General features: G+C 36.3%; 1 protein-coding gene across 8 annotated transcripts in view; it reads left to right on the top strand.

The window, feature by feature from the left end:
• Positions 1-13,887, top strand: part of SNX14 (sorting nexin 14) — a 77,298-nt gene that overhangs the window by 10,481 nt on the left and 52,930 nt on the right. For 5 of the 8 annotated variants that reach the window (XM_042986765.1, XM_042986762.1, XM_042986767.1 and 2 more), the window contains exons 2-4: positions 8,522-8,642; positions 10,231-10,307; positions 10,389-10,467. In XM_042986765.1, coding sequence (XP_042842699.1) covers positions 8,522-8,642; positions 10,231-10,307; positions 10,389-10,467 — 277 coding nt within the window. The remainder of the gene's footprint in view (positions 1-8,521; positions 8,643-10,230; positions 10,308-10,388; positions 10,468-13,887) is intronic. The other 3 variants (XM_042986766.1, XM_042986763.1, XM_042986761.1) reach the window with 1 other exon arrangement.

Here is a 13,887-nt window from a genome sequence, read left to right as displayed (position 1 = left end):
TATATAATGAAGCCTCTTAGAAACCATTGTCACCCAGCTTAAAAAATTATGAGCTCAAAGTCAAATATCTCCCCCCACAATTATTTTAAAGCAAACCCCACATATTTTATTTATAAACATTAAACATTTCAGTATGTATCTCTAATAGACAAGAGTCCTTTTTTCTTACATAACCACAATACCACATCACATTAAAAAAAAAGTTTCTTAACGTCATCAAATATCCACTAAATGTTCAGATTTCCCTGAATTTGTTAGAATTTCCCTCCAACATTTTATGAAAAAAAACCTTTAAGCATACAGCAATGTTGGAATTTACAATAAATGACCAGTTATGTACTGCCTAGATTTTACCATTATTAATATTTTACTATATTTTCACATACTTTACCATGTTTTTGTCTGTTACTCTATCCATAATGAATCTTATTTGTAAACAACTTTTTAAAAAATTTTTTTTTTTTAACGTTTATTTATTTTTGAGACAGAGAGAGACAGAGCATGAACGGGGGAGGGGTAGAGAGAGAGGGAGGCACAGAATCGGAAGCAGGCTCCAGGCTCTGAGCCATCAGCCCAGAGCCCGACGCGGGGCTCGAACTCGCGGACCGCGAGATTGTGACCTGAGCTGAAGTCGGACACTTAACCGACTGAGCCACCCAGGCGCCCCTGTAAACAACTTTTTACAGTTAGTCAAATCAAGATCCAAGTATGATCTTTTGATCTGAAAGCTACCTCCCCTTCACATACAGCTTACTTTGTTTTAACCTTGCAATTTATTTGTTTAAGAAACTGGGCCATATGTTTTTGGAGTTTTTTATAGTCTAGCTTTTGTTGTTTATATCCCTGTAGTGTTGTTGGGTATATTCCTTTCCCTCTCTGTTGTCTGTAAACTAGTGGTTAGGTCAAGAGGCATCACTGTTTAGATTTTTTTTTTTCTCCTTTAGTCTGTGATGATATAGATTTAAAGGTAATGAGCTATTTAAAAACATGCCCTTCTTATGATGTTTTGTTATTCATTATGATACACTGCTAGTTTTAGTTAATATTTTATTTAATACTTCATAAATTAAAATAGACCTAATATTCATCTTATATTGTCTTTATCTGATTTGGGAATTAAAATTATATTAATCCTTCTAAATTACCAGCTTTTTCTAATTTTTTCTTTCCTGAAGCCATCTGTATAGGATAGGGATTATCTCATTAAAGTTTGGTAAAACCATTTGGGTCAGGACCTTTTTTTTTTTTTCCTTCAGCCAGATCTCTGATTACTGTTTTAATTTCTGTAATGATAATTGGTCTATATAAGTTACCTAGTTCTTCACATAATAATTTCTAGCATTTTTGTCTTTTTCTAGAAATTTATGTCCTGCAGGTTATCCAGGTTATGAACATAAGTATTCATAGTTTCATTTTTCTTTTCAGTTTTACCTGTGATTATTTCTTTTTTATTCTATACTTTATATATTTTGTATTTTCTCGTTTTCTTTTATTTTTTGGTCTTGCTAAAAACTGTCTTTTTTATTGACTTTGGTTTTGAAAGTTTCCAAGCATACATAGAAAAAAAAGAGAGTCCAAGGAACTTCTAAGCACTCATCACACAGGTTCAATAACCAGCAATATCTGCATTTTTAGAAAAAAAATCTGAACTTTCCCCATTTAAAAAATCACTTCCACACAAAACCATAACCTTAAAAAGTTAATAGTGGTTAATATCTAATAACAAGTCTATAATCAAATTTTCCTAATTGTATAAAAATTTATAGTATACTATACAAATCAGGATCTAAAATAGATCCACTCATTGTAGATCTACATCTACATCTCTTAAGCTTTTATAAATCTCTTATAATTTAAAACAAGAGTTGGCACAGTTTTTCTGTAAAGTGTCAGATAGTAAATATTTTAGACTTTTGGGCTGCATCAGGTATCTGTCCCATATTCATTTTTTTTTAAGAACCTTTAAAAAAATGTAAAAACTTCTCTTAGCTTGAGAGCCATACCAAGGTGGGTGGCATTTGGCCCACGTGCCATAGTTTGTCAACCTGGATATAGAACACTCTTCATTACCTACTTCTTTGTCCTCTCCCCACCATTGACTTGTTGAAGAAACTGGGTCATTTTTTCACTTTTGCTAATAGTTTCCTCATGGTGTCTTGGTTTGTTTTTTTGTTTTGATTTTTGTTTTATGTCTTCACCTGCAATTTTTTTTTTTGGAGACAAGGTGTTAGATTTATAAGTTCAATCATATTTAGATTTGTGTGTGTGTGTGTGCAGAATACTTTGGTGGTGTTATGTACATCTTATGTCACCTGAGAGGATAATTCCACATCAGATGGAGTTGCCTCACTTTTTGTGGAATTGGGTAGTGACAGCTAATACTTTGCCCAACAAACCTTCTGTTTGGGTTTTTATCACTTATTCCCTGAACGAGTTACTTCATTATAGGTTGCAACATGATGAGTTACTTCATTATAGGTTGCAACATGATGATTTTCTCATATTTTTTATTCTGTGTATATTTTAAAATTTGAATTCTTTTTTTTTTTTTTCCGTCTAGAATTGCTTTACTTCATCTGTTAGGTTTATTTAGTTACAATTTAGTACAGCTCAAATTGGAAAAGTAGGAAAAATACTTACTCTTTTAGTTTAATTATCAATTAAAAATCTTTTTAAATGTTTATTTTTGAGAGAGAGAGAGAATCAGAAGAGTGGGGGAGAGCCAGACACACACACACACACACACACACACACACACACACACACACACACACACACACAGATTCTGAAGCAGGCTCCAGGCTTTGAGCTGTCACCCCAGAGCTCGAAGTGGGGCCTGAACTCACCAACTGTGAGATCATGACTTGAGCTGAAGTTGGATGCTTAACCAACTGAGCCACCCAGGAACCTGTAATTATCACTATTTTAAGTTATAATTGGTGCCCTAGTAATCTCCACTAGTTTCCAGTTAGAGGTTTACTTATTTTATTAATTTTTCAAAAACCTAGCTTGTATTTTGTTATTTTTCTCGTCATTGTTGTCTATTGATTTCGATTCCTTTCTTTATTATTTTCTTCCTTTTTCTGTGTTTGGATCCTGATTTTTCCCCAACTTTCTGAGTGTTTAGCTTATTGGTTTTAACATTTGTCTCTGATTAATGCAGGATTTCTCAACCTGAGCACTTTTGATAATTTGGGTTAGATAATTTTTTGTTGTTGGGGGACTGGCATGTGCATTGTAGGATATTTAGCAGGAGCGTTGGCCTCTAGCCATTTGATGTCAATAGTGTACTTTCCTTTCCCCTCTCCCCACAGTTGTGACTATCAGAAATATACTGCCAAATGTCCCCTGGAGGACAAAACACTCTTCGTTGAGAACCACAGGGGTAATGCATTTAAAGATACAGATTTTGGGGACACCTGGGTGGCTCAATTGGTTGAGTGTCTGACTTTGGCTCTGGTCATGATCTCTCAGTTTGTGAGTTCGAGTTCCTGAACAGGCCTGCTGCTGTTGGCGCAGAGCCCGCTTGGGATCCTCTGTCTCCCTCTCTCTCTGCCTCTCCCCTGCTCATGCTCTCTCTTTCTCAAAAAAATAAAAATAAAGATACAGATTTTTTTCTTAAATAATACCATAGTTATTGCTTGCCTTAGTTATAGTCCATACATTGTCTTTCAGTCTGAGTATGGGTCTATAATTCCTAATCTGTAATTTTGAAATCAGAAGGCTCTGAAGAAGTAACTTTTCTCCTAGATTTGACTGACACCAATTACATTTGATGACAAAACCTGACCTGAATAGACATGAGACTATTTATAGTATTTATTTCTGACTTATTTCTTATAGTTCATATATTTTGCTGCAGAGGTATTAATATGTGGTTATGGAGTATTGCATTAGATCTCACTGGAGGTGTTAAATTATATATGAAATATGTACTGTTCAAAACCTAAAAATTCTGAATTCTGAGTCATGTCTGTCTTGGTCAAAATGATTTTTGGTAAGCAGCTGTGGACAAGAATTTCATAATTTCGTCTTTGAAATACCTCTAAGGGGTGCCTTGGGTGGCTCAGTGGGTTAAGTGTCCAACTTCAGCTCAGGTCATGGTCTCACAGTTCATGAGTTTGAGCCCTGGATTGGGCTCTGCCCTGACAGCTCAGAGCCTGGAGCCTGCTTTGGATCTGTGTCTCCCTCTCTTTCTGCCCCTCCCCTCCATCTCTCTGTCTCTCTGTCTCTGTCTCTCAAAAATAAATAAACTTAAAAAAAATTTAGAAATATCTCTATAATTTGGGTTAGTTTCCAAGCATAGGGTTTTTTTTTTTTTTTTTTTTTTTTTTTAAAGCTTGATGTCAGGTATGCTATTTTGGTTAGAGTGAAGCTTTGGATAAAGGAATGGGAAGAGGGGTGCCTGGCTGGCTCAGTCAGTAGAGCATGTGAGTCTTGATCTCCGGGCTGTGAGTTCAAGTTCCATGTTGGGTGTAGAGATTACTTTGAAAAAAAAGTGGGGGGGGCACCTGAGTGGCTCAGTTCATTAAGCGTCCGACTTCAGCTCAGGTCATGATCTCACCGTTCACGAATTTGAGCCCCGCATTGGGGTCTCCACTGTCAGCACAGAGCCCGCTTTGGGTCCTCTGTCTCCCCCTCTCTCTGCCCTTCCCCTGCTCGTTCACATACACAAACTCACTCTCTCTCAAAAATAAATAAACCTTAAAAAAAAAAAAAAAAAAAGGGAATGGGAAGCTGTAAGAGTAGAAAGGTGAACTGGGGCCAGACTGAAAGGGACCATACAAGTTTAAGGGGTTTTTATTTTGTTCTGCAGCCAACATTAAGACCAGGCAATTCATTTGGTTTGGTGGCTGAGTCTTTGTTTCAGAGCTTTTATATTTACTTGGTCACTGTCTGTTAATAGGTAAGCACCCTCTAATCATCCATCTTCACTTCTTACTACTTGGTGCTGTATATTTCCCAGTTCTGAGCTCCCAGGTCTTCTGTAATCTTTTGTATTCCATACTGTACTTGGGACATTGTTCCCAGTCAGAGAACTGGGATGGATGTGGAACTCAATTGTGTGCTTGGTTACAATCAGATTACAATCCTCTACTACCTGTTGTCCAGTGCCTGAAAGGTACTGCATATGTTTTGTCCTATTTTATAGTTGTTTATGGTTGGAAGGTAAGTCTGGTACCAATCATTCTGACAAGGAAGCAGAAGTCTCTTACTCCTTTGAAACATATGCCATTTGTCTGTTTTCTCATTGATATCAATCTCCAGGTCATTTGTGTTCGTTTATAGATGACTTTGATTTGTGGGTTATAAACTTTCTCCCCATTTTAAATCTTGTCATCATTCTCGGTGACTTCAGTGCTTGTGTGAATAACGAACCAAATAGTCTATCTTGAGGTGATTCCTTTTCAGCCTTCCACTTGGATCAACATACAGTGGCCCTTATTATCACCAGAAAGAGGTTTACCGCCAAAATCTTAAAAAACAAGTATCCTTCTTGCTGACCATTGTCTACTTCTTTCATTCAGTCAGTCACATTGTACCTGCTCCTTGACTTCTCAGCCCCCTGACTCCTTTGTTTTCTTCCTATCTGTTATTTCACTTCTGTTGTTGCTTTCCTATGCAGTTTAGAGTTGGTCTAGCTTAGAATCCATGGTCCATCACTTCAACCACTCTCTTACCAGAATCCTTAACTCCTTTCTATGCACTCACCTGACAAAATTCAAATCTTGGATCAATGATGCTGCTTGCTTTTTTAGTGTTTATATCTTGGTCACTGAATGCTAAGAGAAAGTCCCAAATCTGCAAATTTAACTCTTCAACTTCAGTATTGTCCAGCAGTTCCTCAGAATACCCTTTTCTTTACTTTTCCTGAGCAGCTGTTTCAGAACTTCCCCAATCTGCTAGAACTTATCTTGCAACCTTTGCCTTTTCTCTGAGCATCTCCTATTTCACTTGAAGGCCACTATATTTTAATCCTCACTACTGAATTGATAGGTTTAACTGCATTCCCATCCATCTGTTCTTTCTCTCTGGTATTTGGGAAGAGATATCTCCCCCTCTTATTACTATTCTATTTAGGCTCTGAATCCCAACTACTGCTGTCTTCACTAGGATGTTATTCAATTAGTTCTTCTCTCCTTCCTTTTTTTCTCTTTTCTTCTGCTATCCTGTCAACATTTAAATATGATTAGGTTTTACTAAACATTTTCACTCATTATCTTCCTCCAGCCACCACCTTAGCCCGTCGTTCCTTTAAAAAGTCAATTCACCACATTTACCAACTTTACTTTTTTCCATTTCACTCTGTAATCCACTGTGGTCCTTTGCCATTCTACTAAGATTGCTTTTGCCAGTTCATCAGTGCCTTTTTTTGTTGCTAAAACTTCTCAGCTGCTAAACTGTCTTTTACTTAATTTTACAAATATTTGATCATGTTAACTACTTTGTCCCTGTTGATTGATTGATTGATTGATTTTTTTGCCTTGACAGCTTTTATGACTTGATCCTTGGTTTTCTTCCCAGCTCTTCTAATTCCTTTATAAATTTCTCTGGCTCTGCTTATTTCTTAAACGTCTCTCTTCTTTTTTCATTCTGTAGCTTTTCCTTTGGTCATTTCATTTATTCCCATGACTTCAGTGACCTTTATGTGATAATCCCCAAAATCTTTTCCTTAGCCCATATTCTCTGCAGAGATTTAAACTACCCAATATTTAACTGCTCATGAAGCATCTTGGCTTGCCATGTTTTAAGACACTTGAAATTTAGCATGTCCAAAGAGAACTGATTTTTTTACCTATTCCTTCAGCTCACATAATCAACAACTCAGTCCTCTTAATTCTTCCTCTTGGGTGTTGCAGAACAATCAGCTTTTTATCTCTGTATTGGCTATCCTTTTATTCCTGTGGATTACTGCAGCTTTCTAATTAGCCTGCATGTTTCCAATTCAGGCTGCTATCTCTATACTGCAGCCAGAGTGGTTTTTTGATTATAGAATCTAGTGATACCACTCTCCTTCGTAAAACTTTGAAAATCCCTAAAATCTTCTTAAAACTCTTCATTGTCTCCTAGATATTACTTGTGGTAGATGACAGAAACTAAACTCACACTAGGTTTGGCAAAGAGTGGAATCCTTGGAAGTTTTTGTAAGTGCAGAAAGAACTGGAGTTGTAGTAGCTAGGCTTCAGAGACACGTAGAACCCGAATTTAAAATGCAACCAATACTTTCTTCACTTCCCTTTTTCTCTTTCTGTGGCCTGGCTTCATTCTCCTCTCACCACTACATAGTGATTTGTGGACTGAAGAACTAGCACCACAGTTTGTACCTTATACAGTTATCAATTAATAGACATAATGTGGTAATTGGGATTTGAACTGTGTTGTTGGGGGACTGGTGTTTCACAAAATTGTGCTAACAAAAATTTGTGCATATCAGGACTGTGCAGTATGAGGACTGCCTGTATTGAGACATGTTAAGGTGCCTTATTTTATGACTCCATATCATCTGGCTTCTGTTTCTTTTTTTTTTTTTTTTTAAATGTTTATTTTTGAGACAGAGAGAGCATGAGCAGGGGAGGGGCAGAGAGAGAGGGGGACGGAGGATCCTAAGTGGACTCTGTGCTGACAGCGGCAAGCCTGATATGGGGCTTGAAGTCATGAACCATGAGATCATGACCTGAGCTGAAGTGGGACTCTAAACTGACAGCCACCCAGACACCCCTGTTTTTTGTTTTGTTTTGTTTTGTTTTGTTTTGTTTTAAGATTCATCTTAAAGCCACTTGGTCCTTGGAGCTATGCTCAAATCTTAGTTCATGTGGTTTTCCCAAGTTTGAATTCCCCTGTCTCTTTCCAAGTCCCTCATTTCTCTACCCTATTCTTTTCTGTTGGGTTTCTGCTACTCACTCTTTTAAGCTTTTCCATAGATACTGCTTTCTTTGAAAAAAGCTTTTTTGTCCTTTTAAATTTGGGTTATATATTCTGCCTGAGGTGTTCCCATATCATGTATGCTTTCTCTTGTCATAATATAGAACACATGATCACACTGTATTGTGCTCATTTACTTACCTGTTACATCTACTAGATCATGTTTTCCATGCATGTAAAGATCATGGCAGTGCTGTTCCCAGTTGTCTCCCTAGAGTGTAGTACTGGGTAGCACAAAATATTAGTCAGTAAAGTTTTTTTTGATTTAATGAAAAATAATCAGAATTTTGATGGTGTATTAATACTACCAATATTATTGGAAGGTCTTTTGGAAAAATATAGACTAGTCAAACCTAGGTACCAAATTACAAAATACTGAAAATTTATACTTTCATATACTTTAAATGAAATGTACATTTGATAGCATGCATTCTGTGATCCTTAGAGTTAAATAAATATATCAGAGACATGACAATTGGAGATCTGTCTTCAGTCTGATATGGTAGGTGCTTAATAAATACTTGTTGAATCATTGAAGGAATAACTTAAATTTTATACTTTTGTTTGGTTGTAATAATTATTTTCATTTATTTCTAAGGTATCTTCATGTTTTAATGATCTTCTGGTCATTTGTTGCTGGAGTTGTTACCTTCTATTGCTCATTGGGACCAGATTCTCTCTTACCAAATATATTCTTCACAATAAAATACAAACCCAAGGTAAAATTTTTGTGTTCTTATTTTTGAAAGAGTCAGCATGTATTATCTGTGCTGTTTAATATTATTATTGACAGCATGTTAAAGCAGTGATTTAAAAAATCCATCTGCTATTATTTAATAGTGGAAGACATAAGAACATATTCAAAATGAAATTTATGTGTATATTTTTGAAGGCATATAGTTCTACAGGGAGCTATGAAAAGAAAATACAAAATTCTCAAAAAGTTGAGATCCATAATTTTATTTTATTTTTTAATGTTATTTATTTTTGAGAGTGTGAGAGACAGAGTGTGAGCAGGAGAGGGGCAGAGAGAGAGGGAGACACAGAAACCAAAGCAGGCTCCAAGCTCTGAGCTGTCAGCACAGTTCACGAACTGATGAATGTGAGATCATGACCTGAGCTGAAGTTGGACACTTAACCTACTGAGCAACCCAGGTGCCCTGAGATCCATAATTTTAGAGTGTCCTCTAACTGCATATTAACCATGAAGACAATAAATTAAGACAGAGGTTCCCAGATTGGTTGTATAGTAGAATCACCTGAGAAATCTTTAAAATAGAGATTCCTAGGCCTTCCCACCAGATTTTGATGGAATAGTTCTTGGTTAGGACCTCATAATCAGTATTTGTTAAAGGCTTTCCAGGTGATTCTGAGGCACAGACACAATTAGGGAACTCTGGATTAAATGATCTAACCCTGTTAATTTCCTAAATGTCTTTTTGCTCCATAAAAAGAGACAGAAATAATTAGGAAGTTTGCTTAACCAAAATAATTTGTATATCTGAAATTTCATTAGGGTGGTAGTGTACTGAATCTATGTCGAGTAGGCAAAGTCACTAGTGTGTAGATATCTTGAAGTCTTGCTTAATAATTCTTCAAGTTAATTCAGTCCCTCTTTTTAGATTTGTTGGTATTTCTACTAAGAAAAAAACACAGAGGAAAGGGGTGCCTCATATATGAATGATTATTTATTTTGAGAGAAAAAGTCAGCATGTGCACATGTGTGTACGAGTGGGGGAGGGTCAGAAAGGTAATCTCAAGCAGGCTCCCCATGCTCAGTGTGGAGCTAGACACGAGGCTTGATCCCATGATCATGAGATCATGACCTGAGCCGAAACCAAGAATGGGACACTTAACTGACTGAGCTACCCAAACGCCCCCAGTGATGCCCCATATTTTGTCAGGAACATTACTTCTCTTTCTCCTAATTGAAGTTAAGGTTTTAGAGAAATAAAAAATAGTTTTTCCTTACATTTTTTCAGTAGAGTATCATTTTCAAATATAGATCGATTTTTCTTTTTTTAATAAGTGAACATAACAACTATCCTTAATTTTAAGCTTGGAAATTTGGCTTAGGTATTATAATGCATTTCATCAGGTATTTTTTCTCTTTGATTTGGCAGTTTAATTTAGCCAGCAGTATTTATTACAAGGAATGATTTCAGTGTTACAGCATACAAGTGATAATTTTTTTAAAAATTTGCTGAATTTATACATTGATAAGCTTTTGAAAATATTATTCTCTTTAGTAAAGATTAAGTGTAAAGTAAAGGCAAATCTCTCTCCTTCCTCATTTCCCTTTTTTAGCAGTTAGGACTTCAAGAATTATTTCCTCAAGGTCGTAGCTGTGCTGTTTGTGGTAAAGTGAAATGTAAACGACATAGGTAAGTTAAACATTTTTTATGTGTTGATCCTTCCAATTACCTTTTGGATTTCAAGCATTTTAATTGTATGATTTTCTTTAGGCCTTCCTTACTACTTGAAAACTACCAGCCATGGCTAGATTTAAAAATTTCTTCCAAGGTTGATGCATCTCTCTCAGAGGTAACAGATTTATTTAATATTGTCAAATATACTCAAGCGGAAAATATTAAATACTATGGAAACTTTAGTCAAGGAACATCTTAATATATGCCACCTAATCAATTCTTGACTAGGTAGTTGGTTATTATGAAATATGCAACTCAAATGGTAAGTTAGAAATGTTTTTGGATCCCATGTCTAATTTAAATGGACATTTTAGTGAAAGAAAGCACTGTTTTACCTAGATATTGCTTAACTTTATAACAATAGTCATCTTTATGGTAAGACAATACTATTTTGTAATTCCAAAAGGAGACATGAGCTATAAGGAGCAAGTCTGTCCTGCTGAATTATGATCCCAGTTTTGACACTGGCTGAAGGGTAGAGCAGAGGACAGGATACTTGTCACAGTTTCCACATAATGTAGGAATAAAATGCTCCCTTTTCTTTGTTGCAGTCACATTTTATATGTACCTTTTGGGTAACATATATATTTTAGTTATTTCTTTTAGAGACTTTTTTTTCCCCATTGATCTGAGAAAACAGTCAAGTCCTTGAAGGCAGAGAGTAGGGTCCCATTTGTTCCCAGCACTAACTGTAGTGCCAGATATTTTGTTGGTAGTTGATAGATATGTACTGAATTAAGTTGAATGCTAATTAGTTGAAGAATAGCATTAGGCTCCTGAATCCTACCTAATTATCTTTTTTTCCAATTTGTATCCTTTGGCTAAAAGTATGCTGCATAAATGCCAAACTGTTGGCACTTTTCTTTTTCATTTCTTCTGTAAGTCCTTTTTCATCTTCAAGATTCCTTGATTTAGGACTATGCTGTCTAGTATGGTCGCCACTAGCCACATGTGGCTGTTAATAAACAACTTGGAATGTATTAGCCCAAATTGAGATGTGATTTTGAGGATTTAGTAAGAAAAAAGGAAGGTAAAGTATCCTATTATATATTTTATTGATTACATGTTGAAATGATAATATTTTAGATATATATTTGTTTAAATAAAATATATTGTAAAATTAATTTCACCTGTTTCTTTTTACTTTTTAAAAAGTGTAGGTACTAGAAAAAAATTTTTTTTTTTTTAATTTTTTTTCTTAACGTTTATTTATTTTTGAGACAGAGAGAGCATGAACGGGGTGGGTCAGAGAGAGAGGGAGACACAGAATCTGAAACAGGCTCCAGGCTCTGAGCTGTCAGCACAGAGCCCGACGCGGGGCTCGAACCCACGAACTGCGAGATCATGACCTGAGCTGAAGTCGGACGCTTAGCCGACTGAGCCACCCAGGCGCCCCTGAAAATTTAAGACTACATATGTGGCTCACGTTACATTTTTATTGGAGAGTGCTGATTTGATGAGGTCTGCTGAAGATAAGACCTCTAATAAGAGTATTATGTGTCTTTGGCACTTCATTAATTTCTTAAAAAAAAAAAAAAGAAAGAAAGAACTTAAGGGAAGCTCCTGGCTGACTGCCTGGCACTTACTGGTGTTCAGTAAATGTAAGCTCCAACATTTAAAAACATTTTTTGAGATTTTACTATAGGCAGGAACTGGACTTGGCTCTAGGAATAGAAGGAGAAGTAAGATATGGTCACTTTCTTCTAGGAATTTCAATCTAGGAGGGGAGGTAGGCATATAAACAGGTACATACAATATAATGTAAATGCAGGCAATAATGGAAGAAATGTGCGATGTATATTATTAGTACAGAGGAAGAAATGAATAACTGTTGAGAGGGGCAATCAGAAAGTATAACTAGAAGTTATACTTCTATACCTCTATAACTGATAGTGTGTGGAAAAAGGTATTTCATGGTTTAGGAAGAGCTTTTGAAAGGAAAGAGAGGCCTTGAAACAAGGTGTTCAGTAAGCTGGAGGGCAAAATGTGAGGGAGGATGTGGGCAGTGAAGATACTATATTCTAGCAGCTAATATTTATTGGTTATTGCTCTGTATTAGGCATAATACTAATTACTTACATAATTTTCTGAAATCACACAACCTATAAAATAGGTGCTATTATTGATGAATTTACCAGAACTGGGCTTTAGAGGGTTTTAATAATTTTCTCAAGTTCATAGCTGCTTGCTAGCAGAACTCACTCTAAAACCCGAGTCTGGCTTAGTTCTTAACCAGTTTATATTTATTTCTTTATTTTTTAATTTTCTTTTTAATGTTTATTTATTTTTGAGACAATGCGAGAGACAGAGTGCAAGCAGCAGAGGGGCAGACAGAGGAAGACACAGAATCTGAAACAGGCCCCAGGCTCTGAGTTGTCAGCACAGAGCCTGACGTGGGGCTCAAACTCACGAACCATGAGATCATGACCTGAGCTGAAGTAGGACGCTTAACCGACTGAGCCACTCAGGCGCCCCTTAACCAGTTCTTATATGGCCCTTTAGAAATCAGATTATCAAAAGACTAAAAGGACTTTGCTGAAGGAGTGTAATTGATCTTGGAAGCCAGTGATTTTTGAACTGTGTAACTGGAGTTTTCAGATGTGACTCATAGGATGTAGTGGGAGGTGAAAAGAAAGTAATGGTCACAGCTGCTGGCAGACATCTTTCTCCCACCCCTTTAAAATTAGCGCAGCTCCACTCTTCTTACTTTGATATATTGTGGTTTGAGAAATTGAAGGTTTATACGGGGTGGGGGGGGGATAATATGTTCAAATATATGTTTTAGGTTACTCTAACAGCTTTGTGGTGGGTAGAAGGGAGCTAGCTTGGAAGGAGACTAGTTTAGAGGCTGTTGCTACAATTTAGGAGTGAGAAAATAAGGACTGATCAATGGAGCTGTAGAAGAGAGCTACTCAGGATGTAAAATCAATAGTAATTAGTGATTGGAATTAGGAAATAAAATAAGACCAGATGTTTAATGGCAGACTTTCTAGTTTCTGTGTCATATCCCTGCTTATATGTATTTTATTTTCCCACTTGATAATCACCAGTGCTTAGGTTTTCTAATTAAAAATCAAATCTTGCCTTAATATTTAGAGAATCTGTAACCTTATTGCTGCCAGAGAAGGAATATAGGCATATAGTCAGATTAGATATATTGTTTCATTCTCTCCTTACTGCTTTTAAAAGTTACTGCCCACTGTTGCAAGTCTTTATTTCTTTTTATTATTTTTTAAAACTTTTGGTTCTACATTTGCAATAGACACATTTTTTTTTTTTAATGTTTATTTGAGAGAGAGAGAGAGCATGAGCAGGGGAGGGTCAGGTGGTGGGGGGGACATAGAATCTGGAGCAGGCTCTGTGCTACTAGCAGTGAGCCCAATGTGGGGCTTAAACTTAGGAACCATATGGTCATGACCTGAGCTGAAGTTGGATGCTCAACTGACTGAGCCACCCAGTCACCCTGTTGCAGGTCTTTTTAAAAATTAACATACTGCTACACCCAGACACAAGTAATGGAAAGTTTTTTTTGTTT

Source organism: Panthera tigris, chromosome B2, assembly GCF_018350195.1.
Source record: "Panthera tigris isolate Pti1 chromosome B2, P.tigris_Pti1_mat1.1, whole genome shotgun sequence".
Taxonomy (NCBI): domain Eukaryota; kingdom Metazoa; phylum Chordata; class Mammalia; order Carnivora; family Felidae; genus Panthera; species Panthera tigris.
Note: the sequence above shows the minus strand (reverse complement) of the source record. Positions and strands in the feature narration are given on the sequence as shown.